Source organism: Anolis sagrei, chromosome 8 (assembly GCF_037176765.1).
Source record: "Anolis sagrei isolate rAnoSag1 chromosome 8, rAnoSag1.mat, whole genome shotgun sequence".
Lineage (NCBI taxonomy): Eukaryota > Metazoa > Chordata > Lepidosauria > Squamata > Dactyloidae > Anolis > Anolis sagrei.
Window position 1 is genome coordinate 43,344,103 of NC_090028.1, and position 24,734 is coordinate 43,368,836.

General features: G+C 48.6%; 1 protein-coding gene across 1 annotated transcript in view; it reads right to left on the reverse strand.

Annotated features, from left to right (window-relative positions):
- The window catches only part of SLC7A10 (solute carrier family 7 member 10), a 78,879-nt gene extending 57,853 nt beyond the window's left edge, over positions 1-21,026 (reverse strand). Inside the window, exon 1 of the mRNA XM_060788324.2 lies at positions 20,664-21,026. Within this exon, the coding sequence (XP_060644307.2) occupies positions 20,664-20,871 (208 nt within the window). The 5' untranslated portion in view covers positions 20,872-21,026. The remainder of the gene's footprint in view (positions 1-20,663) is intronic.
- Positions 21,027-24,734: the final 3,708 nt, after the last annotated feature.

The window sequence follows — 24,734 nt, forward strand, 5'->3', positions numbered from 1 at the left end:
CGTATGCTGTTGTTTTATTGATGTGTTGGGCCTCGGCCTCTTGTAAGCTGCACTGAGTCCTTCGGGAGATGTTAGCGGGGTATAAATAAAGGTTTATTATTATTATTATTATTATTATTATTATTATTATTATTAGTGCCTGTTTAGAAAAGGGACCCAGTAACAAGAAACACCTGCTGATATTCCCCTTCTAAATGGCCATTAAAAGTTCAGAAGCCTCCTCCAGTTTTGACTCTGGCAATGAGAAATCTGACCCTCTGTGCTGAGAACTGGCATATGTACCCAGGATAAAGTGATCTGAAGTCTTGCACTTTGCTTTCCCGAATGAGGCCAAGCTCTGACGTGTCCCGACATTCTTTGCAAGGATCCAGGAAAACACTGGGTCACTCACCAACACAACGCCATTTGCCTTTTACCCGCTCCGCTGTTTAAAAAGACCGGTCAACCTATTTCAAGCTTGTCTGTCCTGTGTACCTTCACAAAAAAAATTAACTCTCCTTCAAACCCTCTGCCTTTCTTTCTGTGCCGACATCCTGCTCCTTCTGCCTTGCCAGGGTGAAAGGATGCAGCCTGCATCTCATTAGGAGAGTCCGCTTTGCACAAGGAGACGGGCAGAGAAGCCATCTCCATCGGGCTTTGGTTGCGTTGCAAGGAAGGAGTCAAAGGATCCTGTTTTGGTACAGCCACACCAGGAGTTCCAGCTTATCTTGCTATCTGTTTGATGCTGCATGTACTTACTTACTTACTTATTTACTTAGGCGATCCCTCGTTGGACGAGTAAGATGGTCTTCCATCATGGGTTTCCTTGTGGGTCCGTAGGTGGCTGTGGAGCCCTATTCTTGCTCTGCATCTTCTTCCGCAGTGAGGGCATTGGTTTCCAGGTGGAAGGCGGTCCCGGTCGGGGTTGGCTTGGCGCGCCTTCCTCCTGGCACGTTTCTCTCTTTCACCCTCCACTCGTGCCTCCTCGAATTCTGCAGCACTGCTGGTCACAGCTGACCTCCAGCTGGAGCGCTCAAGGGCCAGGGCTTCCCAGTTCTCAGTGCCTATGCCAGAGTTTTAAAGGTTGGCTTTGAGCCCATCTTTAAATCTCTTTTCCTGTCCACCAACATTCCGTTTTCCGTTCTTGAGTTCGGAGGAGAGTAACTGCTTTGGGAGACGGTGGTCAGGCATCCGGACAACGTGGCCGGCCCAGCAGAGTTGGTGGCAGAGGACCATTGCTTCAATGCTGGTGGTCTTTGCTTCTTCCAGCACACTGACGTTTGTCCGCTTGTCTTCCCAGGAGATTTGCAGGATTTTCCGGAGGCAGCGCTGATGGAATCGTTCCAGGAGCTGCATGTGACGTCTGTAGACAGTCCACGTCTCACAGGCATAGAGCAGGGTTGGGAGGACAATAGCTTTATAAACAAGCACCTTGGTATCCCTACGGATGTCCCGGTCCTCAAACACTCTCTGCTTCATTCTGGAAAATGCTGCACTTGCAGAGCTCAGGCGGTGTTGTATTTCGGTGTCGATGTTGACTTTGGTGGAGAGGTGGCTGCCAAGGTAGCGGAAATGGTCGACATTTTCTAATGTTACACCATTAAGCTGTATCTCTGGCATTGGAGAGGGATTGGCTGGCGACTGCTGGAACAGATGCTGCATGTATTTTGAAGTTCTATGCCTTTGCAGTTAGATTGCTCTCCTTATTTTGCAGTTATTGGGCCAATTGCTTGTCAATTATCCTTAGGTTCCCTAGATTTTCTTGATGTTTCTCGATGGCACCCATGGAGAGAAGGACTCAGAACTGGGCCCAGTTTCATTGCTCTCAGTCCACAGGAAGTGGGTCAGGGGCAATCTTTGGTAAATGCCTCTCCTACCCTCCAGCTGAAACAAAATACACAGAAATAGAAATGGACAAGCAGATCCAGTGAGTATCAGTTTGGAAACCGAACCTGTGGCTTCAGTTCTGAATAGTTGATGTTCCGCCTCCCAGGAGTCTGGTTACCTTTTTAGTTGTTTAGAGTGTCTTCCCCTTGCATTTCTCTCAGGGCTGCTGCAGCTTTGCAAAGCCCTAAAAGGTTAGCCTAAAAGGTTAGTCATGCCGGCCACATGACCTTGGAGGTGTCTACGGACAACGCTGGCTCTTCGGCTTAGAAATGGAGATGAGCACCACACCCCAGAGTCAGACATGACTGGACTTAATGTCAGGGGCCTACCTTTACCTTTACCTTTAAAAGGTTAGCAGTATCAGAGTCTGCAAAGCCAGCCTGCAGGCCTCTTTTTGCAGCTATTGGCCTAGAGAGCAACTCTTTAGGTTTAGAGCCCGCCCCTTTCTCCCAGGGAAGGGACCTCCATTTTAGAATCTCCCCTGCCTTTTCAGTCTAAAGGAAGGATTCAGATGTGCAGGTGGCCAGATCAGGGTAGCTATGAGAAACCATTGCAAGTACTATTAAGATATTGAGCTATTGAGAAATAGATAGAAAGATAAAGATAGTTATTGAGATATAGAAAGAACTATAGGAGCAGAATTCAAAACGATCTTGACAGATTAGAGAGATGGGCCAAAACTAACAAAATGAAGTTCAACAGTGACAAATGTAAGATACTCCACTTTGGCAGGAAAAATGAAATGCAAAGATACAGAATGGGGGACGCCTGGCTCGAGAGCAGTACGTGTGAAAAAGATCTTGGAGTCCTCGTGGACAGGAAGTTAAACATGAGCCAGGAATGTGATGTGGCGGCAAAAAAAGCCAATGGGATTTTGGCCTGCATCAATAGGAGCCTAGTGTCTAGATCTAAGGAAGTAATGCTACCCCTCTATTCTGCTTTGGTTAGACCACATCTGGAATATTGTGTCCAATTCTGGGCACCACAATTCAAGAGAGATATTGACAAGCTGGAATGTGTCCAGAGGAGGGCGACTAAAATGATCAAGGGTCTGGAGAACAAGCCCTATGAGGAGCGGCTTAAGGAGCTGGGCATGTTTAGCCTGAAGAAGAGAAGGCTGAGAGGGGATATGATAGCCATGTATAAATATGTGAGAGGAAGCCACAGGGAGGAGGAGGGAGCAAGCTTGTTTTCTGCTTCCCTGGAGACTAGGACATGGAACAATGGCTTCAAACTACAAGAGAGGAGATTCCATCTGAACATGAGGAAGAACTTCCTGACTGTGAGAGCCGTTCAGCAGTGGAACTCTCTGCCCCGGAGGGAGTGTGGTGGAGGCTCCTTCTTTGGAAGCTTTTAAGCAGAGGCTGGATGGCCATCTGTCAGGGGTGATTTGAATGCAATATTCCTGCTTCTTGGCAGAATGGGGTTGGACTGGATGGCCCAGGAGGTCTCCTCCAACTCTAGGATTCTAGGATTCTATGATTCTATGATTCTATTGAGCTATTGAGTTAATATAGATAGATATTCAATATTGAGTTATAGGTAACTATTGAGCTATAGAGAACTATTGAGCTATATTGAGTTAGATAGATAGTATTGAGCATTTGCCTCCAAAGCTAACTTTGAGCAATAGATAGGGGGGAAAAACCTGCTTTTTTCTGACCATAGGAGCTCAAGGTTAGGGTAAAGGGATTCCAGAATTCCTTCTACCTTTTGGAAAAGGGTACCTCAATAACTGAATGAAAGAAAGCTCATCTCTATGTTTTACCAATTGACTGTTTGTAACTTTGATAAGCTGTGCCAAGTCTACAAAGACTTTGGAAAGAAATGTTCCGTTTGCTGTTCCATACTTGAAGTGGACTCGGTTACTCAGAAAGTTTGAGCTTTTAAAGAAAGATCCCAGCGGTCAGCCCAGACAAAGAGAACAGCACATCGCAGTCTTATTTTTAAGGCGTCTGAGTGTGACGGCACACTTGATGAAGACACAGGTTCGCAGCTTGGGAGTGATCCTGGACTCATCGCTGAGCCTGGAACCCCAGGTTTCGGCGGTGACCAGGGGAGCATTTGCACAGCTAAAGCTTGTGCGCCAGCTGCGCCCGTACCTTGGGAAGTCTGACTTGGCCACGGTAGTCCACGCTCTGGTTACATCCCGTTTAGACTACTGCAACGCTCTCTACGTGGGGTTGCCTTTGAAGATGGCCCGGAAGCTCCAATTAGTCCAACGTTCGGCGGCCATGATACTAACAGGAGCGGAGCGCAGGGAACATACAACTCCTCTGCTGCACCAGCTCCACTGGCTGCCGATCTGTTACCGGGCTCAATTCAAAGTGCTGGCGTTGAAACGGTTCTGGCCCAACTTACCTATCCGAACGTATCTCGGCCTATCAGCCCACCAGGACCCTAAGATCTTCTGGGGAGGCCCTGCTCTCTATCCCGCCTGCTTCACAGGTGCGGCTGGCGGGGACGAGAGACAGGGCCTTTTCTCTGGTGGCCCCTCGGCTATGGAACGCCCTTCCCATGGAGGTAAGATCATAGAATCATAGAATCATAGAATCAAAGAGTTGGAAGAGACCTCCTGGGCCATCATCCAGTCCAACCCCATTCTGCCAAGAAGCAGGAATATTGCATTCAAAGCACCCCTGACAGATGGCCATCCAGCCTCTGCTTAAAAGCTTCCAAAGAAGGAGCCTCCACCACACTCCGGGGCAGAGAGTTCCACTGCTGAACAGCTGTCACAGCCATACTATCATAGAATCCTCATGGGCCATCATCCAGTCCAACCCCATTCTGCCAAGAAGCAGGAATATTGCATTCAAATCACCCCTGACAGATGGCCATCCAGCCTCTGCTTAAAAGCTTCCAAAGAAGGAGCCTCCACCACACTCCGGGGCAGAGAGTTCCAATGCTGAACAGCTGTCACAGCCATACTATCATAGAATCCTCATGGGCCATCATCCAGTCCAACCCCATTCTGCCAAGAAGCAGGAATATTGCATTCAAAGCACCCCTGACAGATGGCCATCCAGCCTCTGCTTAAAAGCTTCCAAAGAAGGAGCCTCCACCACACTCCGGGGCAGAGAGTTCCACTGCTGAACAGCTGTCACAGCCATACTATCATAGAATCCTCCTGGGCCATCATCCAGTCCAACCCCATTCTGCCAAGAAGCAGGAATATTGCATTCAAATCACCCCTGACAGATGGCCATCCAGCCTCTGCTTAAAAGCTTCCAAAGAAGGAGCCACCACCACACTCCGGGGCAGAGAGTTCCACTGCTGAACGGCTCTCACAGTCAGGAAGTCCTTCCTAATGTTCAGCCCCCTCGCTGATGGTATTCCGAAGAAGATTAAAAACCTGGATGTTCGAACAGGCATTTGGGTAACTCAGTGCAATGAATGTAATGATTAAAGGATCGGCAATATGGGCGACAAAACTGGATCACGATTTTAGTCAGGAGATGCATTGGATTGTTATTGATATGCGAATTGTGTATTATGCTTTTATGGTTTTAAACTGTATACTGTTGATTGTTATATTTTGTTGTAAACCGCGTTGAGTCGCCGGCTAGGCTGAGAAACAGCGGTATACAAGTATAGCAAATAAATAAATAAATAAATAACCATGGTTGTCCATTTCCTGCCTTCACCTCGTCCGGCTCGGCTAGATTGCCCTCGTGTCAGAAACAAAAAGGCTGTTGTTCTTCTTCTCAGGGAAACAGCAGCTACTCTTTCAGGTCAACGACTCACTGGTTGTTCTACAATAATGTTTTTGAATACAGAATTCCACACAACTCCATTTGTTGTTGTTGTTGTTGTTAAATGTTTTCATTGATGGCTGACCCATACAAAACAAAGCAAAAAAAATCCGTATCTTAAAATGAGACTGAAAACAGAGGGCTGGAGGGTGGAAATAAGGCCACTGACGTCAAGAAAACAGAAGTTGGGAAAGATTAATGTAAATCTGTATTCATTGAATCTTCCCTCAAATACACAGGACGAAATTAAAAACTTTCCAAAGATGATTATTTATTGAACAAATAAGTTAATTGTGCCATTTCCCTTAATTTGCCTTTTTGTGGTTATTGCCATGATTTTCAATATATACTCCCTGGGCTACAAATAGCACAAAGGATTAAAAGTCCTTTGAAAGTTTTTTTAAAAAACAGAACAGAACCTGTTTAAATCTCCTTTTTCCTCTGGGGTCAACTGAGGACACAAAGTGGGCTGTCCGCCTGGGTCAGCTCATTTATTATGTAGCGCAAGAGTGGAATTTGGAGGGGCGAAGAGGCACGCAGGTTCCATCTGATCTCAGAAGGGAAGCAGGCCTAGATACAACACTGGAGACCAGGACTTGAGCAGTAACTGATTTTGGTAGCAGTAGGTGTTCTGGAACCAAACCCCACAGATTCCGAGAACCCACTATACAACCAACAACAAGGGTGTACAATGGGGGGGGGGGCTCAATGGACTGTCACCTTGTCGTGGTGAGGGGGCTTGTGTGTTCCAATGAACCTGCGGGCACAACAACTGGAGTCGTGCACTCCCGGGAGTGGCCGCGGGGGAGGACCATGCACAGTCCGAAGACCCAAAGACCTCAACGGCAGAGCAGCCGGAGGATAACATGGTACATGTTACAATGGCTGTGAAGGCGGGAGAAGGCTGCAACAGATTGAGAAGCCATGGTCATTGTGTTAAACTACGCCACCAGTGGAACCTGTTGCGCCAGCTCCATTGGCTACCAATTTGCTACCGGGCCCAATTCAAAGTGCTGGCTTTGGCCTATAAAGCCCTAAATGGTTCTGGCCCAAGTTACCTATCCAATCGAATCTCCGCCTACGAACCCACTAGGACTTTGAGATCTTCCGGGGAGGCCCTGCTCTCGATCCTGCCTGCAACACAGGCACGGCTGGCGGGGACGAGAAACAGGGCCTTCTCGGTGGTGGCCCCTTGGCTGTGCAATGCCCTTCCCACGGACATTAGATCGGCTCCCTCATTGATGGTATTTCGGAGAAAAGTGAAAACCTGGTTATTTGAACAGGCGTTTGAATAGGCAGTGCAATGAATTTTAGGAAATGGAACTACAGACGACGAGTTTGGATCATGATTCTAGTTACGAGACACCAATGAATGTTTATTGTTGTTTAATTGCTTAGTCTGCTATTGTGTTAATTGTTTTTAAATACCTTGTTATGCTGCATTGAATTTTTGCTATTATTGTTGTTAACCGCTATGAGTAGCCTAAGGGCTGAGAATAGCGGTATACAAGTGAAGTAAATAAATAAACCTCACTCTGTGAAGACTGTGTGTTGCTCAGCTGTGCACTGAACTCCACACATTAAAAAAAACTCACACACAGGCATCTTCCAAAGAAAATAAAAACCAAGCAACCAAAGTCCCATGGCGATCAGCGAGTGGCGACGGGGGCAGGACTGTGAAATCTGGAAGCCCCTAGTCACAGACTGGCACATGGGCGGTGGGTACGGACTCAGTCGTTCTACCTCAAGGTCCGAGGCAGTTGAGTAGTTCGGCAGCTGTATCCGCGACTGAGCAGCCCTTTTGAGCCCCCGGTGACACAGTGGGTTAAACCCCTGTGCCGGCAGGACTGAAGACCGGCAGGTTGCAGGTTCAAATCCGGGGAGAGGCAGATGAGCTCCCTCTATCAGCTCCAGCTCCTCATGCGGGGACATGAGAGAAGCCTCCCACAAGGATGATGAAACATCAAATCATCCGGGCAATGTCCCCTGGGCAACGTCCTTGCAGATGGCCAATTTTCTCACACCAGAAGCGACTTGCAGTTTCTCAGGTCGCTCCTGACACGACCAAAAAAAAAGCCCTTTTGGGGACCCACTCTGCTCACCCCACAAGGGGAAGGAAGGGGCTAGAAAAGGTGCCCTAAACATAGTCTGCCTCTCTCATCCTTGACTGGACTGCCACGTCCAGTGGGGTCACCACCCTGCGGCCAAAAAAGAAAAAGGAACTTTGGCGCATGGAACGTATAGACACTGATGGACAACAGTGACAGTGAACGCCCCGAATGCAGAACTGCCATCATTGCAAGGGAGCTGGGATGCTTTAACTTCGACATAGCAGCCCTTCAGGAGACCCGGAGAGCAGGAGAGGGACAGCGGAAGGAAGACAAAGGAGGCTTCATCTTCTTCTGGAAGGGACTGCCCGAAGAAGACCAAAGAATGCACGGAGTTGGCTTTGCAATCAGGAATGATCTGGTGAAATATCTGACCGAAGCACCCACTGGCATCAACGAACAACTCTCAACCCTCCGAATTGAACTTGCCAAAAACCAACAGGCAACCATCATAAGTGCCTATGCCCCAACACTAGATGCTGATGAAGATATCAAGGAAAAGTTTTACTGTCAGCTGGACACCGTCCTATCGGAGATACCTAAGGAGGACAAAATCATCCTCCTGGGGGACTTCAATGCAAGAGTCGGGCGAGACTTCGACCTGTGGCCAGGGACCATCGGAAAAGACGAGGTTGGAAACAGCAACTCAAATGGCATCCTGCTTCTCACCAAATGTGCAGAACACAACCTTGTCATCACCAACACGCTCTTCCGCCAGAAAAACAAGTTCAAGACATCATGGAAGCACCCCCGGTCAAAGCATTGGCACCTCTTAGACTATGTAATCACACGTGCCAGAGACCGCCGTGACGTGCTCCTCACAAGAGCCATGACAGGTGCTGACGACTGCTGGACTGACCACAGGCTAATCCGATCCTCGATGGCTATCAAGATCGCTCCCAAGCGCAGACTCCAAGGCAGAAAGACAAGGCGCAAAATGAACACCCAAGCCCTTCAGGAGCCCTCCAGACGAGCCCATCTCCAAACAGCACTCAAGAACCATCTACCCACAGAACACCCCGAAAATGTTGAGGAACATTGGAACAAACTGAAGACCTCCATCATCCAAGCCTGCGAAGAAACTATTGGATATCAAACCAAGAAACATCAAGATTGGTTTGACGAAAATGACATCGAGATCCAACAGCTAATTGACAAGAAAAGGAAAGCCTTCCAAACATGGCAGAGAGACATCAACTGTGCTGCTTAGAAAAAAATCTACGCCAGCGCAAAAGCTGAGGTCCAAAGAAGGACAAGAGAACTCAAGAACATCTGGTGGACAAAGAAGGCTGAAGAAATCCAACACCTGGCAGATACCCATGATGCTCAGGGATTCTTCAAAGCCACAAAGGTCATCTATGGACCAAGAAACCATGGCATACAGCCTCTCCGCTCATCAGATGGAAACAAACTCCTGAAGGATCAATTGCACTGCATTGGAAAGAACACTACTAAAGCCTCCTGAACCGCAGCTCCAATGTGGCCGAAGAGGTTCTCTCACAAATTCCACAACAACAAACCAGGGATGAGCTTGCAGCACTGCCTAGTTTGGAAGAAGTCAGCCATGCCATCAGCCAACAAAAAAATAACAAAGCCAGCGGACCTGATGGGATCCCTGCTGAAATCTTTAAAGAGGGAGGACCTGAGCTGACACACCAACTCCACCAGCTCATAGAAAAAGTGTGGGTGACCGAGAAAATCCCAGCAGATTTCAAGGACACCACCATCATCACCCTCTTCAAAAAAGGGGAAAGAACAGACTGAGGAAACTATCGAGGTATCTCCCTTCTAACCTCCGCTGGGAAAATCCTCGCAAGAATCCTTGCAAACTGCCAGGGGCGGCTCGTCCATTATGCGAAGTAAGCAGTCGCAGAACACTTTTTTTTTGCCAGGGGCGCAGAGGCGCCTCTGTAAATGCCCCTCAACAGCCACTTGAGGAGCGCCCCCTCACAACAGCCCTAGCAGTCTGGGGGGAGCCTCGGCTTTCTTGCCTCGCTACCGGGCGATCCTCTTCCCAAAGGGGCCGGGCCCTTGAGCCCCACCTAGCCCCTCTCGTTCCTGCTCCACCTGGCCACCGGGTGCATGAGCAGAGCCGGCGCTCAATCATTATCCGCGTTCAATCCCTTCCCCATAACCGGCTCCTTTTCACGATCCCCCAGTGCTCCACCCGTCTCCTCTCCTCTCCCCAATCCGCGGGTGGGCCAAGGGGCGGAGCCACCATGCCTGGCCCGCTTTGGGTCCGGAGGCGTGTCTGAAGACCCCAGCGTGCGCACCAAAAGTTGCCTCTTCTCCTGACTTTCTCTTCAGCCATTGGGACCAAGAGAGAGAGAGAGAGAGAGAGAGAGAGAGAGCCCCTCCGGCTGGAGGTATCTCCCACCTCCGCTCCCTCCTTTGTTTTTGCGCCTACCTTCAGGAAAGGTGGGCATCTCCACCTCTGTTTCTCTCTCTCTCTCTCTCTCTCTCCTTGGTCCCAATGGCTGAGAAGAAAGTCAGGAGAAGAGGTGACTTTTGGTGCACACGCCGAGGTCTTCAGGCACGCCTCCGGACCCAAAGCAGACCAGGCAAGGGAGCAAGTGTGGCAAGTGTAGTTACTGGGATGTATAGTTCACCTACAATCAAAGAGCATTCTGAACTCCACCAATGATGGAATTGAACCAAATATGGCACACAGAACTCCCACGACAAATGGAAAATATATATCAATGATTGGGGGGGGGGGGCAAAATACTGTTTGCTTACCATTGAAAATTACCTAGGGCCACCTCTGCAAACTGCCTTCTGCCCCTCTCAGAAGACACCCTCCCAGAATCCCACAATGGCTTCCGCCCCTCCAGAGGAACTGTGGACATGATCTTCACTGCACGACAGCTCCAAGAAAAAGGCAGGGAGCAAAACCAACCTCTGTCCATAGCATTCATTGACCTTGCCAAGGCATTCGACACAGTGAATCGCAGCGCTCTCTGGACCATCCTCCAAAAAATCGGGTGCCCAAACAAATTTGTGAACACCCCACGGCTCCTCCATGATGACATGATGGCAACAGTCTTGGACAGCAATGGCTCCCAAAGTGTGAAAAAGATCTTGGAGTCCTTGTGGACAACAAGTTAAACATGAGCCAACAATGTGATGTGACGGCAAAAAAAGCCAGTGGGATTTTGGCCTGTATCAATAGGAGCCTAGTGTCTAGATCTAAGGAAGTAATGCTACCCCTCTCTTCCGCTTTGGTTAGACCACATCTGGAATATTGTGTCCAATTCTGGGCACCACAATTCAAGAGAGACATTGACAAGCTGGAATGTGTCCAGAGGAGGGCGACTCAAAGGATCAAGCGTCTGGAGAACAAGCCCTATGAGGAGCGGCTTAGGGAACTGGGCATGTTTAGCCTGAAGAAGAGAAGGCTGAGAGGAGATATGATAGCCATGTATCAATATGTGAGAGGAAGCCACAGGGAGGAGGAGGGAGCAAGCTTGTTTTCTGCTTCCTTGGAGACTAGGACACAATGGAACAATGGCTTCAAACTACAAGAGAGGAGATTCCATCTGAACATTAGGAAGAACTTCCTGACTGTGAGAGCCGTTCAGCAGTGGAACTCTCTGCCCCGGAGTGTGGTGGAGGCTCCTTCTTTGGAAGCTTTTAAGCAGAGGCTGGATGGCCATCTGTCAGGGGTGATTTGAATGCAATATTCCTGCTTCTTGGCAGAATGGGGTTGGACTGGATGGCCCATGAGGTCTCTTCCAACTCTTTGATTCTATGATTCTATGACTTAAGCAGTAACTGATTTTGGTAGCAGTAGGTGTTCTGGAACCAAACCCCACAGATTCCAAGAACCCACTATACAACCAACGACAAGGGTGTGCAATTTGGGGGTGGGGGGCTCGATGGACTGTCACCTTACAATCCTAGAATCTTACCATCAATTGCTTACCATTGAAAATTACCTAGGGCCACCTCTGCAAATCGCCTTCTGCCCCTCTCAGAAGACCCCCTCCCAGAATCCCAGAACGGCTTCCGCCCCTCCAGAGGAACCGTGAACATGATCTACACGGCATGTCAGCTCCAAGAAAAATGCAGGGAACAAAACCAACCTCTGTCCATGGCATTCATTGACCTTGCAAAGGCATTCGACACAGTGAATCGCAGCGCTCTCTGGACCATCCTCCAAAAAATTGGGTGCCCAAACAAATTTGTGAACATCCTGCGGCTCCTCCATGATGACATGATGGCAACGGTCTTGGACAGCAATGTCTCCCAAAGTGACCCATTTAAGGTGGAAGGCCCAAGTTTGCCCACACCTGCTCTAAGCAATGAATCATAGAATCATAGAATCAAAGAGTTGGAAGAGACCTCATGGGCCATCCAATCCAACCCCATTCTGCCAAGAAGCGGGAATATTGCATTCAAATCACCCCTGACAGACGGACATCCAGCCTCTGCTTAAAAGCCTCCAAAGAAGGAGCCTCCACCACACTCTGGGGCAGAGAGTTCCACTGCTGAACGGCTCTCACAGTCAGGAAGTTCAATGGTCCCATCTTGGCTCCTGAATATTCCGAAGGGTCCTCTTTCCCCCTCCTCTTTCCTCTCTTTGTGTCCCCAGGACAAGGGGCTCTCATGCTGGGTGAAGCACGGCTCTGCCAGGGCAACACATGGGTGGACGGGCAAAATTGTTTTTCGGTGTACCCTGGGACTCAATTAGCAAAACGGCGGTGTACGTCGGCTTGCTCTCCCCCTTTTCTCCCTGGCAGGAACCACTAATTAGAGCCCATTGTTGCCGGCAGCTCATGTTTGGCCCTTGGAGGTGAGCTCCTGGGCAGGGGGTCACGCCGGCCTGATCTTGGAAAAGGGACAAGAATTTAATGGCGAGGCCCGGGGGTCAATCCCTGGCGAGTTAAAAAAAGAAAAAGGCATGGAATGTGCCGATGGAAACAATTTGTTTTGGTGCATTGTCAAAGGCTTCCGTGGCTGGAATCACTGGATTGTTGTAGGTTTTTCCAGCTTAGGGTCAACATCTCCCTTCAATTGTGGTGCCCAGAACTGGACACAGACGGGGTTCCAGGGAAGGTGGTCTGACCAAGGCAGAAGAGAGCATGGGGAGCATGACTTCCCTGGATCTAGGTACGAAGTTCCCCTCACATATTTAGTTCCATTGCATCCTAGTCTCTCTTCAGAGTAGCAGAAGACTAGCTTGCTCCCTCCTCCCTGTGACTTCCTCTCACATATTTATACATGGTCATCCCCATGTCTCCATTCTATGTTCAAAGCACCCCCGACAGATGGCCATCCAAAGAGGGAGCCTCCATAGAAGGAGCTTCCACCACACTCCATAAAAGGAGCCCTTCCACACGGCCATAGAACCCAGAATATCATAGAATCCTAGAGTTGGAAGAGACCTCATGGGCCATCCAGTCCAACCCCATTCTGCCAAGAAGCAGGAAAACCCATTCAAAGCATCCCCTCGACAGATGGCCACCCAGCCTCTCTTTAAAAGCCTCCAAAGATGGAAGGAGCCTCCACCACCTTCCTAATGCTCAGGTAGAACCTACTTTCCTACAGTTTGAAGCCCTTGTTCCGCATCAACATTAGAGTTGATAGGGGTCATAGAATCATGGACTCCTAGAGTTGGAAGAGAACTGGTAGGCCTTCCATTCCAACCCCATTCTGCCCAGAAGCAGGAAAATTGCATTCAAAGCACCCCCGACAGATGGCCATCCAAAGAGGGAGCCTCCATAGAAGGAGCTTCCACCACACTCCATAAAAGGAGCCCTTCCACACGGCCATAGAACCCAGAATATCATAGAATCCTAGAGTTGGAAGAGACCTCATGGGCCATCCAGTCCAACCCCATTCTGCCAAGAAGCAGGAAAACCCATTCAAAGCACCCCCTTGACAGATGGCCACCCAGCCTCTCTTTAAAAGCCTCCAAAGAAGGAAGGAGCCTCCACCACCTTCCTAATGCTCAGGTAGAACCTACTTTCCTACAGTTTGAAGCCCTTGTTCCGCATCAACATTAGAGTTGATAGGTGTCATAGAATCATGGACTCCTAGAGTTGGAAGAGAACTGGTAGGCCTTCCATTCCAACCCCATTCTGCCCAGAAGCAGGAAAATTGTATTCAAAGCACCCCCGACAGATGGCCATCCAAAGAAGGAGCCTCCATAAGAGAGTTCCACTGCTGAACGGCTCTCACAGTCAAGAAGTTCTTCCTCGTGTTCAGATGGAATCTCCTTTCTTGTAGTTTGAAGCCATGGCTCCATGGCATCCTAGTGTCCAGGGCAGCAGAAGACAAGCTTACTTCCTCCTCCCTGTGACGTCCCCTCACATATTTCTCCATGGCCATCCTCATGTCTCCTCTCAGCCTTCCCTTCTGCAGGCTAAACATACCCAGCTCTTTAAGCCGCTCCTCATAGGGCTTGTTCTCCAGACCCTTGTGTTCTGAGACTAGATTCTCAGAAAGATGCCCCGTGTTATCTACAAACTCATGCTGTCGCAGAATCCTAGAATCGTGGAGTTGGAAGAGATCTGGTGGGCTATCATCCAGTCCAACTCCATTCTGCCAAGAAGCAGGACAAAGCACACCCAACAGATGGCCACCCAGCCTCTGTTTCAAAGCCTCCAAAGAAGGAGCTTTTACCACACTCTGGGGCAGAGAGTTCCACTGCTGAACAGCACTTCTCACAATTACGAAGTTCTTCCTAATGTTGGTGGAATCTCCTTCCTTTCCTGTAATTTGAAGGCATTTCTCCCTTGCGTCCGAGTCTCCAGAGCAGCAGAAAAGAAGCTTGCTCCCTCCTCCCTGACTTCCCCTCACGTATTTATACATGGCCTTCATCATGTCTCCTCCCAGCCTTCTCTTCTTCAGGCTAAACATGCCCAGCTCTTCAAGCCGCTCCTCAAAGGGCTTGTTCTCCAGGCCCTTGGTCATTTGAGTCACCCCCCTCTGGACACATTTCAGCTTAGAGTCACCATCTCCCTTCAATTGTGGTGCCCAGAACTGGACACAGTGGGGTTCCAGGGAACGTGGTCTGACCAAGGCAGAATAGAGCATGGGGAGCATGACTTCCCTAGATCTAGGCACTAAGTTCCCCTCACAAATTTACATCCTGACTCCTCTCAGCCTTTTCTTCTTCAGGCTAAACATGCCCAGCTCTTTAAGCCGCTCCTCATAGGGCTTGTTCTATGGAGATAAGCACCAATCCCCCAACTAGACTTCATGCCAAGGGGGAAACCTTTACCTTTTCCTTAAAAATAAATGTAAATCCAGCTAGCCAGATTAATAACAATAACAAATATAATAGGCCTGGGTAACAACAGAAAAATTTGTTTCTAAAATCGATTCGTTTTTTGGGTTTTTTTGCGTTTCGATATTTAAAAGAATTCCGAAATTTTCCTTAAAAAAAGTTTGATATTTACGAAATTTCGTAAATGGTAAAAAAATTGCAAAACAATAACGAAACAATAACGAATCGATTCGTTAATGGCGGCCGCGATCGCGCAATACGCTAAAAAAACTTCTGAAGCTTCCCTCTCCCTCTGTTGTGGACTGTTGGTGTGATATTATAATTTTTTTTCACTAATTAAACAAAAAACAACTATAAAACTTGCCCCAGACATGCGGAAATAATAACGAAACGACCTCAAACCAATAACGAAACGAATACATAACGAAATACGAAGCATTTACGAAACGAATTGAAAAATTCGTTTCGTTTTTAAGTTGCTCCAGAATGGTTCATTATCGCTTCGTTAACAAAAAAATAACGAATTTTAACGAATTACGAATTAACGAAACGAAACCGCCCAGCCCTAAATATATATATATCGTCGTGTCAGGAGTGACTTGAGAAACTGCAAGTCGCTTCTGGTGTGAGATAATTGGCTGTCTGTAAGGACGTTGCCCAGGGGACACCAGGATATTTTGATGTTTTATCATCCTTATGGGAGGCTTCTCTCATGTCCCCGCATGAGGAGCTGGGGCTGATAGATGGAGCTCATCCGCCTCTCCCAGATTCGAACCTACGACCTGTCAGTCTTCAGTCCTGCCACCGCAAGGGTTTAACCCACTGCGCCACTGGGGGCTCCTAAGTTAATAATAATAATAACAACAACAACAACAACAACAACAATACATTTGAACCCAACTAGCCCAATAAATAATAAGAATATTAAGGTAATAAGAGCATATTTATTAAATAATAATACATTTAGTAAATAATAATACATTTTGGGTTGCTGTAGGGTTTTCAGGCTATATGACCATGTTCTGGAAGCATTCTCTCCTGACATTTTGCCTGCAGCTACGGCAGGCATCATCGGGGGGGGAAAAACCTACAACAACCCAATTTGTTTTAACCTTTTTCCAGAATAGGGATCCACTACTTTTCAGGAACCTTTCTCTCTTGCCTCCTGCCCAACGCACAGGTAATATCACTTTTCCACATCTGCTTGGCAATGGGGTGCTTTGGATAGCTTTAGGAAATCCTGGTGCAGCTCCGCTTCTGCAAAATGACATATTGCTGGGTTGTTGTGAGTTTTCTGGCCTGTATGACCATGTTCCTGAAGCATTCTCTCCCGACATTTCGCCTGCATTTTCGTGGTTTCTTCCTTTCTGTTGGAATTGTCCACATGCTTGTGGATTTCCATGGCTTCTCTGTGTCGCGTGTCATGGTAGTTGTGAGAGTGGTCCAGCATTTCTGTGTCCTCAAATAATATGCTGTGTCCAGCATATTATGAACCAACCTGGACACCTGGAATGTGGACAATTCCAACAGAAAGGAAGAAATCATGAAAACGAACAAAATCTGGCTCGCAGTACTTAAAAACTCTAAAATTAAAACACTAAATTAAAAAAACAAAACTCAAACACCGGGAAATTCCAGCCAGGAAACAATCAGGAAATTTCCCAGGCAGTAAGAAGCCAGACCTTGAAACTGCTAGGCCACTAAATGCTAATCAAGGTGGCCAATTGCAACATTCACACCTGGCTCCAACAGACAAGAATTCTTTCTCCCACTCTGGACATCATTCCACAGATATATCAACCCCATTTCCCTAGTTTCCAGCATACCAACAAAGGATTCCCCCAGGCAGTAAGAAGCCAGACCTTGAAACTGCTAGGCCACTAAATGCTAATCAAGGTGGCCAATTGCAACATTCACACCTGGCTCCAACAGACAAGAGTTCTTTCTCCCACCCAGGACATCATTCCACAGATATATCAACCCCATTTCCCTAGTTTCCAACATACCAACAAAGGATTCCCCCAGGCAGTAAGAAGCCAGACCTTGAAACTGCCAGGACATCAAATGCTAATCAAGGTGGTCAACTGAAACATTCATACCTGGCTCCAACATACAAGAGTTCTTTCTCCCACCCAGGACATCATTCCACAGATATATCAACCCCATTTTCCAGTTTCCAACAAATCTCTCAACCTCTGAGAATGCCTGCCATAGAGATGCAGGTGAAACGTCAGGAGAGAATGCTTCTAGAACAGCCTGGAAAACACACAGCAACCCAGTGATTCTGGCCATGAAAGCCTTCGACAATAGGTTTGTGGTTATCTTTGAAATGTTTTGTCTTTCTTTCCAAGCTGACTGTTGCACGAAACATTCAGGCACTTGGGAGTAAACGAAAGGAGGAAGGGCTTGGTAGATTCGCAAGGTTTTGGAAGAGAGTGAGCGCTCCCTCCTCGGAAAAGTATTGTGAAGGTAGAAAGGGTTTGGGAACCTGCTGCTCTGAGCCCTCATGAACTCGTTCTACTGCTACTACTAATCCTGAGGCACTCCAGGAGCTTTGCTGGGAACGCAAGGCCATTCCAGACCTAGCTGCTACCATTCACAGCCCATTTCCACCTCCGTCTTCAATATCTATCTATATAACCAAAGTGAACGTTTGTATACATGTATCTATGCTCATTTGCATGTAGGAAGAGAAGGAGATGGAGATGGAGGAGGAATGTGGTGAAGATCATGGAGAAGGAGATAGAGGAGGAATATGGTGGAGATCATGGAGATGGAGAAGGAATGTGGTGGAGAACATTCACAGCCCATTTCTATTTCCTTCTTCGATATCTATCTATATAATCAAGGTGAACGTTTGTATAAATGTATCTATGTTCATTTGCATGTAGGAGGAGAAGGAGATGGAGATGTAGGAGGAGGAATGTGGTGGAGATCATGGAGATGAAGGGGAAGGGGATGGAGATGGAGATGGAGGAGGAATGTGGTGGAGAACACTCACAGCCCATTTCTATCTCCTTCTTCTATATCTATCTATATAATCAAAGTGAACGCGTGTATACATGTATCTATGTTCATTTGCATGTAGGAGGAGAAGGAGATGAAGATGGAGGAGGAAATGGAGATGGAGAAGGAATGTGGTGGAGATCATGGAGATGAAGGGGAAGGGGATGGAGATGGAGATGGAGGAGGAATGTGGTGGAGAACATTCACAGCCCATTTCTATCTCCTTCTTCGATATCTATCTATATAATCAAAGTGAAAGTTTGTACACATGTATCTATGCTCATTTGCATGTAGGAGGAGAAGGAGATGGGGATAGAGAAGAAGATAGAGACGGAAGAAGAATGTGATGGAGATCATAGAGATGGAAGGGAAGGGGAAGGAGAAGGAGATGGAGAAGGAGTTGGAGAAGGAGGTGGAGATGGAGGAGGAATGTGGTGGAGATCATGGAAGGAAAATGGAAGGAGATGGAGATGGAGATGGAGAAGGAGTTGGAGATGGAGGAAGAATGTGGTGGAAATCATGGAGATGGAAGGAAAGTGGAAGGAGATGGAGAAGGAGTTGGAGATGGAGATGGAGGAGGAATGTGGTGGAGATCATGGAGATGGAGGAGAAGGCGAGGGAGATGGAGAAGGAGATGGAGAAGGAATGTGGTGGAGATCATGGAGATGAAGGGGAAGGGGATGGAGATGGAGATGGAGATGGAGGAGGAATGTGGTGGAGAACATTCACAGCCCATTTCTATCTCCTTCTTTGATATCTATCAATATAATCATAGTGAAAGTTTGTATACATGTATCTATGTTCATTTGTATGTAGGAGGAGAAGGAGATGGAGATGGAGATGGAGGAGGAATGTGGTAGAGATCATGGAGATGGAGGTGGAGGAGGAAAGTGGTGAAGATTATGGAGGAGGAATGTGGTGGAGAACATTCACAACCCATTTCTATCTCCTTCTTCAATATCTTTCAATATAATCAAAGTGAAAGTTTGTATACATGCATTTATGCCCATTTGTATGTACTGGAGGAGGAGATGGAGGAGGTGATGGAGATGGAGGAGGAATGTGGTGGAGATCATGGAGATGGAGGGGAAGGAGATGGAGATGGAGATGGAAGAGGAATGTGGTGGAGAACATTCACGGCCCATTTCTATCTCCTTTTTCGATATCTATCCATATAATCATAGTGAAAGTTTGTATACATGTATCTATGCTCATTTGTATGTCTTTTCCAAGACGGACAACACTTCCAGAGATCACTGTGACTCCCACCTACCGCAGTTCTGGACCAAACTTGGCACACAGACACCCCATGACCAACAGAACATACTGGAAGGGTTTGGGGAGGAGGGCAGTTGGCCCTGGATGATGGGAGTTATAGTCCACCCACAATCAAAGAGCACTGTGAACCCAGCTGGTGTTCGGTGGGAGCTCTGTGACACCCACTGATGGTGGATCTGGACCAAATTTGGCACACAGACACCCCATGATCAACAGAACATATGGGCAGGGTTTGAAGGGGGTTGACCTTGGAGGTTGGGAGTTGTAGTTCACCTTAATCAAAAGAACGCTGTGAGCCCAACCAAGGATGGGTTGAGACCAAACTTGGCACACAGACCCAGCATGCCCTGGCGGGGTTTGGAGGCGGTTGACCTTGAAGGTTGGGATTTGTAGTTCCATCCAAAGAGCCCTGTGACTCCCACCGACAGTGGATCTGGACCAAATTTGGCACACAGACACTTGATGATCAATAGAACATACGGGCAGGGTTTGAAAGGGGTTGACCTTGGAGGTTGGGAGTTGTAGTTCACCCTAATCAAAAGAGCACCGTGAGCCAAGGATGGACTGGGATCAAACTTGGCACACAGACCCCACATGCCCAACTGGCAGGGTTTGGAAGGTATTGACCTTGGAGGTTGGAAGTTGTAGTTCACTCACACCCAGAAAGCAGTGTGAACCTAACCAAGGATGAATATGGACCAAACTTGGCACGCAGACCCAACATGGCCAGCTTTGAATACTGGCGGGGTTTGGAGGCGGTTGACCTTGAAGGTTGGGATTTGTAGTTCCATCCAAAGAGCCCTGTGACTCCCACCGACAGTGGATCTGGACCAAATTTGGCACACAGACACCTGATGATCAACAGAACATACGGGCAGGGTTTGAAGGGGGTTGACCTTGGAGGTTGGGAGTTGTAGTTCACCCTAATCAAAAGCGCACCGTGAGCCAAGGATGGGCTGGGATCAAACTTGGCACACAGACCCCACATGCCCAACTGGCAGGGTTTGGAGGCAGTTGACCTTGGAGGTTGGGAGTTGTAGTTCACTCTAATCAAAAGAGCACAGTGAGCCCAACCAAGGATGGACTGGGACCAAACTTGGCATGCAGACCCAACATGCCCAACTTTGAATACTGGCAGGGTTTGGAAGGGATTGACCTTGGAGAAGTTCTAGTTCACCCACATCCAGAGAGCACTGTGAACCCAACCAAGGCAGGACTTGGACCAAACTTGGCACGCAGACCCAACAGGATCAACTGGTAGGGTTTGGAGGCGGTTGATTCTGGAGCTTGGGAGTTGTAGTCTAGCCGCGCTCGTTCCCAAACCCCAGAAGCAGGAGGGGCTGCCCCCAGATGGATCCTTGCAGAAGCCCCCCCCCCCCGGGCGACCAAGCGAGTCTGCCCCCCTCCCTGCCTACCTACCGATGATGATGGCACAGGCGCTGACCAAGCCGATCTCCTTCTTGAGGGTGACCCTCTCGGGGGCGCCGGGGGGCTGGGGCGGGGGCTGCTGCTGCGGGTGGGGGGGCCGGGGGGGCTGGGGCTGGGGCGGCGGCGGGTGCGGGGGGGCCGGCTGCTGCTGCGCCGAGATGCTCTTCCTCAGGCTCCGCGGCTGGTTCTCCCCGGCCATGGCTCCCCTCCTTCGCCCCTTCTCTGCCTTCCTGCCTGCCTTCCTTCCTTGGGGGGCTGCGGTGGGGGTGCCCCGCGGAAAGCCCTCCGGCCGCGCTCTGCCTGCCTTCCTTGCCTCACTCAGTCGGGGGAGCCAAGCCCAGCTGGAGCGCTGGCGGAGGGAGGCGCATGCGCCTCTGGCCGGGCTCGGGAGGCGTTGGGGACACTCGCCCCTTTGGCCCCCGCCCATTATTCGCCCATCCAACTCTCGCCCCTTCCCTCCCTCCTGGAGACTGGCTGCGGAAAGCTCCTCTCGCGACCCCGCTCTCCGCCCCAGCTCCTGCCAACCTAGCAGTTCCAAAACATCCACATGGAATGAGATGGGTTGTTGTAGGTTTTTCCGGGCTATATGGCCATGGTTTAGAGGCATTCTCTCCTGACGTTTTTCCTGCATCTGTGGCAAGCATCCTCAGAGGTAGTGAGCATGCTTGCCATAGATGCAGGCGAAACGTCAGGAGATAATGCTTCTAGAACATGGCCATATAGCCCAAAAAAACCTACAACAACCTAGCGATTCCTGCCATGAAAGCCTTCGACAATACATAAAACAATAAATGTAATGGGTTGTTGTAGGTTTTTTCAGGCTATATGGCCATGATCTAGAGGCATTCTCTCCTGACGTTTCGCCTGCATCTATGGCAAGCATCCTCAGAGGTAGAGAGGTCTGTTGGAACTAGGAAAAAGGGAATTATATATCTGTGGAAAGGACTCTTGTCTGCTGGAGCTAGGTGTGAATGTTTCAACTGACCACCTTGATTAGCATTTGATTGCCTGGCAGTGCCTGGGGCAATCTTTTGTTGAGAGGTGATTAGATGTCCCTGATTGTTTTCCCTGTTGTTTTGCTGTTGTAATTTTAGTTATTTTTTAATACTGGTAGCGAGATTGTGTTCATTTTCATGGTTTCCTCCTTTCTGTTGACATTGTCCACATGCTTCTTGTGGATCTCAATGGCTTCTCTGTGTCTTCTGACACGGTGGTTGTGAGAGTGGTCCAGCATTTCTGTGTTCTCAAATAACATGCTGTGTCCGGGTTGGTTCCTCAGGTGCTCTGCTATGGCTGACTTCTCTGGTTCAGGTAGTCTGCCGTGCCTTTCATGTTCCTTGATTCGTGTGTGGGCAATGCTGCGTTTGGTGGTCCCTCTGGAGTCTTCTTGTCCACAGCTGCATGGTATACAATGGTAGACTCCTGCAGAGGTGAGAGGATCCCTCTTGTCCTTTGCTGAACGGAGCATTTGCTGGATTTTCTTGGTGGGTCTGGAGATAGTTTGTATGTTGTGTTTCCTCCTCAGCTTCCCTCTGCGGTCAGTGGTTCCCTTGATGTCTGGCAAGAACCCTTTTCCTCTGGGTGGATCTTGGTCTTGACTCTCGTGGCTTCTTCTCTGTCTTGCAGCTCTTCTTGCCATAGATGCAGGCGAAACGTCAGGAGAGAATGCCTCTAAAACATGGCCATATCGCCCAAAAAAACCTACAGCAACCCAGTGATTCCGGCCATGAAAGCCTTCGATAGCAGGATTGAATTCAGATAGAAGGCCTATGCGTGAGATATGCTATGCATGAGATATGACTTCTAAATATGCTTTGACCCAGCCCTGGGCCAACTTGGGCCCTCCAGGTATTTTGGACTTCAACTCCCACCATTCCGAACTGCCTCTTGCTGCAGATTGTGGGAATGAGCAACAAGGAGGGCAGGCAAAAAAGAAAAGGACAGCTGTGATTATATAAACATAGGTTTCATGAATAGGCACCCCCCCCCCCAATCTGCTGCGCCTGCAATAAATTCCTTTATGATTGGAAGGGAAATAAGCTCTTAAGGGGTTTAGCTTGATTACGAGGCAATATTGGTAGCCAGCCCCAAACAGGCTTGAATGCGGACTATCAACAGGTCCTATTAAATAGGTGATTGCATTGACATAGTTCAGCAGCAGGACACTCCCGAGCTTTGAAATTGTTTTATATATAGCCCCCTCAGCCCGGTCATAGCCAATTTCTACATGGAACACTTTGAAAAGAAAGCCCTGGAAACAGCAACCAAAAAGCCCACTACATGGTTCAGATATGTGGATGACACCTTCACCATTTGGAGCCACGGAGAAGAAGAACTCAACAGGTTGCTGGACCATCTCAACAGTATCCACCCAAACATCCAATTCACCATGGAAAAAGAAAATGAAGGAAGACTGCCTTTTCTGGATGTCCTGGTCATCCGTAAACCAGATCAACAATTGGGTCACACCGTCTACAGAAAACCCACACACAGAGATAGATATCTACATAAAAACTCCAACCATCACCCAAAGGGAATCTGTGAAGCACACCTCCTCCTCCAAAAGGAACTGAACCCCCTCAGGCTCTCCAGGCCAATGGAGACTCCACCTCAGGCATCAGAAGAGCTGCAAGACAACCGAGAAGAAGCCATGAGGGAGCTGCGCCCGTACCTTGGGAAGTCTGACTTGGCCACGGTAGTCCACGCTCTGGTTACATCCCGCATAGATTACTGCAATGCGCTCTACATGGGGCTGCCCTTGAAGACTGCCCGGAAGCTTCAGATGGTCCAGCGCTTGGCAGCCAGGTTGTTAACAGGAGCGGCACTCAGGGAGCACACCACTCCTCTGTTGAGCCAGCTCCACTGGCTGCCAATTTGCTACCGGGCACAATTCAAGATGCTGGCATTAGCCTACAAAGCCCTAAACGGTTCTGGCCCCTCTTACCTCTCCGAACGCATCTCCTCCTATGAACCGGTGCGGACATTAAGATCGTCCAGGGAGGCCCTGCTCTCGGTCCCGCCTACATCACAGGCACGATTGGCGAGGATGAGAGACAGGGACTTCTCGGTGGTGGAATGCCCTACCGGTTGACATCAGACAGGTCCCCTCGTTGCTGGCGTTTTGGAGGAAGATCAAGACTTGGCTCTATGAGCAAGCGTTTGGCTAATCAGTGCAACTGAACAACTGAACACAGGAAGTCGGTAAAACTGAACATAGGAATGGCACAAGGTGGACTTCTGCAGCTGGCAGCTGGTAATTTTGTCAGTGCTGATTGTGTTTAAGTGCAGGCCAAGGTCTTGAGGCACTGCACCCAGTGTGCCGATCACCACTGGGACCGCCTGGCACAAGGATTATGAGAATGGATCTTGCTCTGTTGAGGCGTCATGAATTGATTAGGAATTGATAATAACTGTTGATTTTGTTGTAATGTGTGATGTGTTTTTAACTGTATATTACTGTATAACTTGCACTGTGTAAACCGCATTGAGTCGCCTAATCTAGGCTGAAAAATGCGGTATAGAAATAAAGCAAATAAATAAATAAATAAATAAATGAGAGTCAAGATGAAGGTCCACCCAGAGGGAAAGTGTTCCTGCCAGACATCAAGGGAACCACTGACCGCAGAGGGAAGCTGAGGAGGAAACACAACATACAAACTATCTCCAGACCCACCAAGAAAATCCAACCAATGCTCCATTCAGCAAAGGACAAGAGGGACCCTCTCGCTTCTGCAGGTGTTGACCGTATACCATGCAGCTGTGGACAAGTCTCCAGAGGGACCACCAAACACAGCAGCATTGCCCAAACACACATCAAGGACCATGAAAGGCACGGCAGACTACCTGAACCAGAGAAGTCAGCCCTAGCAGAGCACCTGAGGAACCAACCTGGACACAGCATATTATTATTTGAGAACACAGAAATGCTGGACCACTCTCACAACCACCGTGTCAGACTACACAGAGAAGCCATTGACATCCACAAGAAGCATGTGGACAATTTCAACAGAAAGGAGGAGGAAACCATGAAAATGAACACAATCTGGCTACCAGTATTAGAAA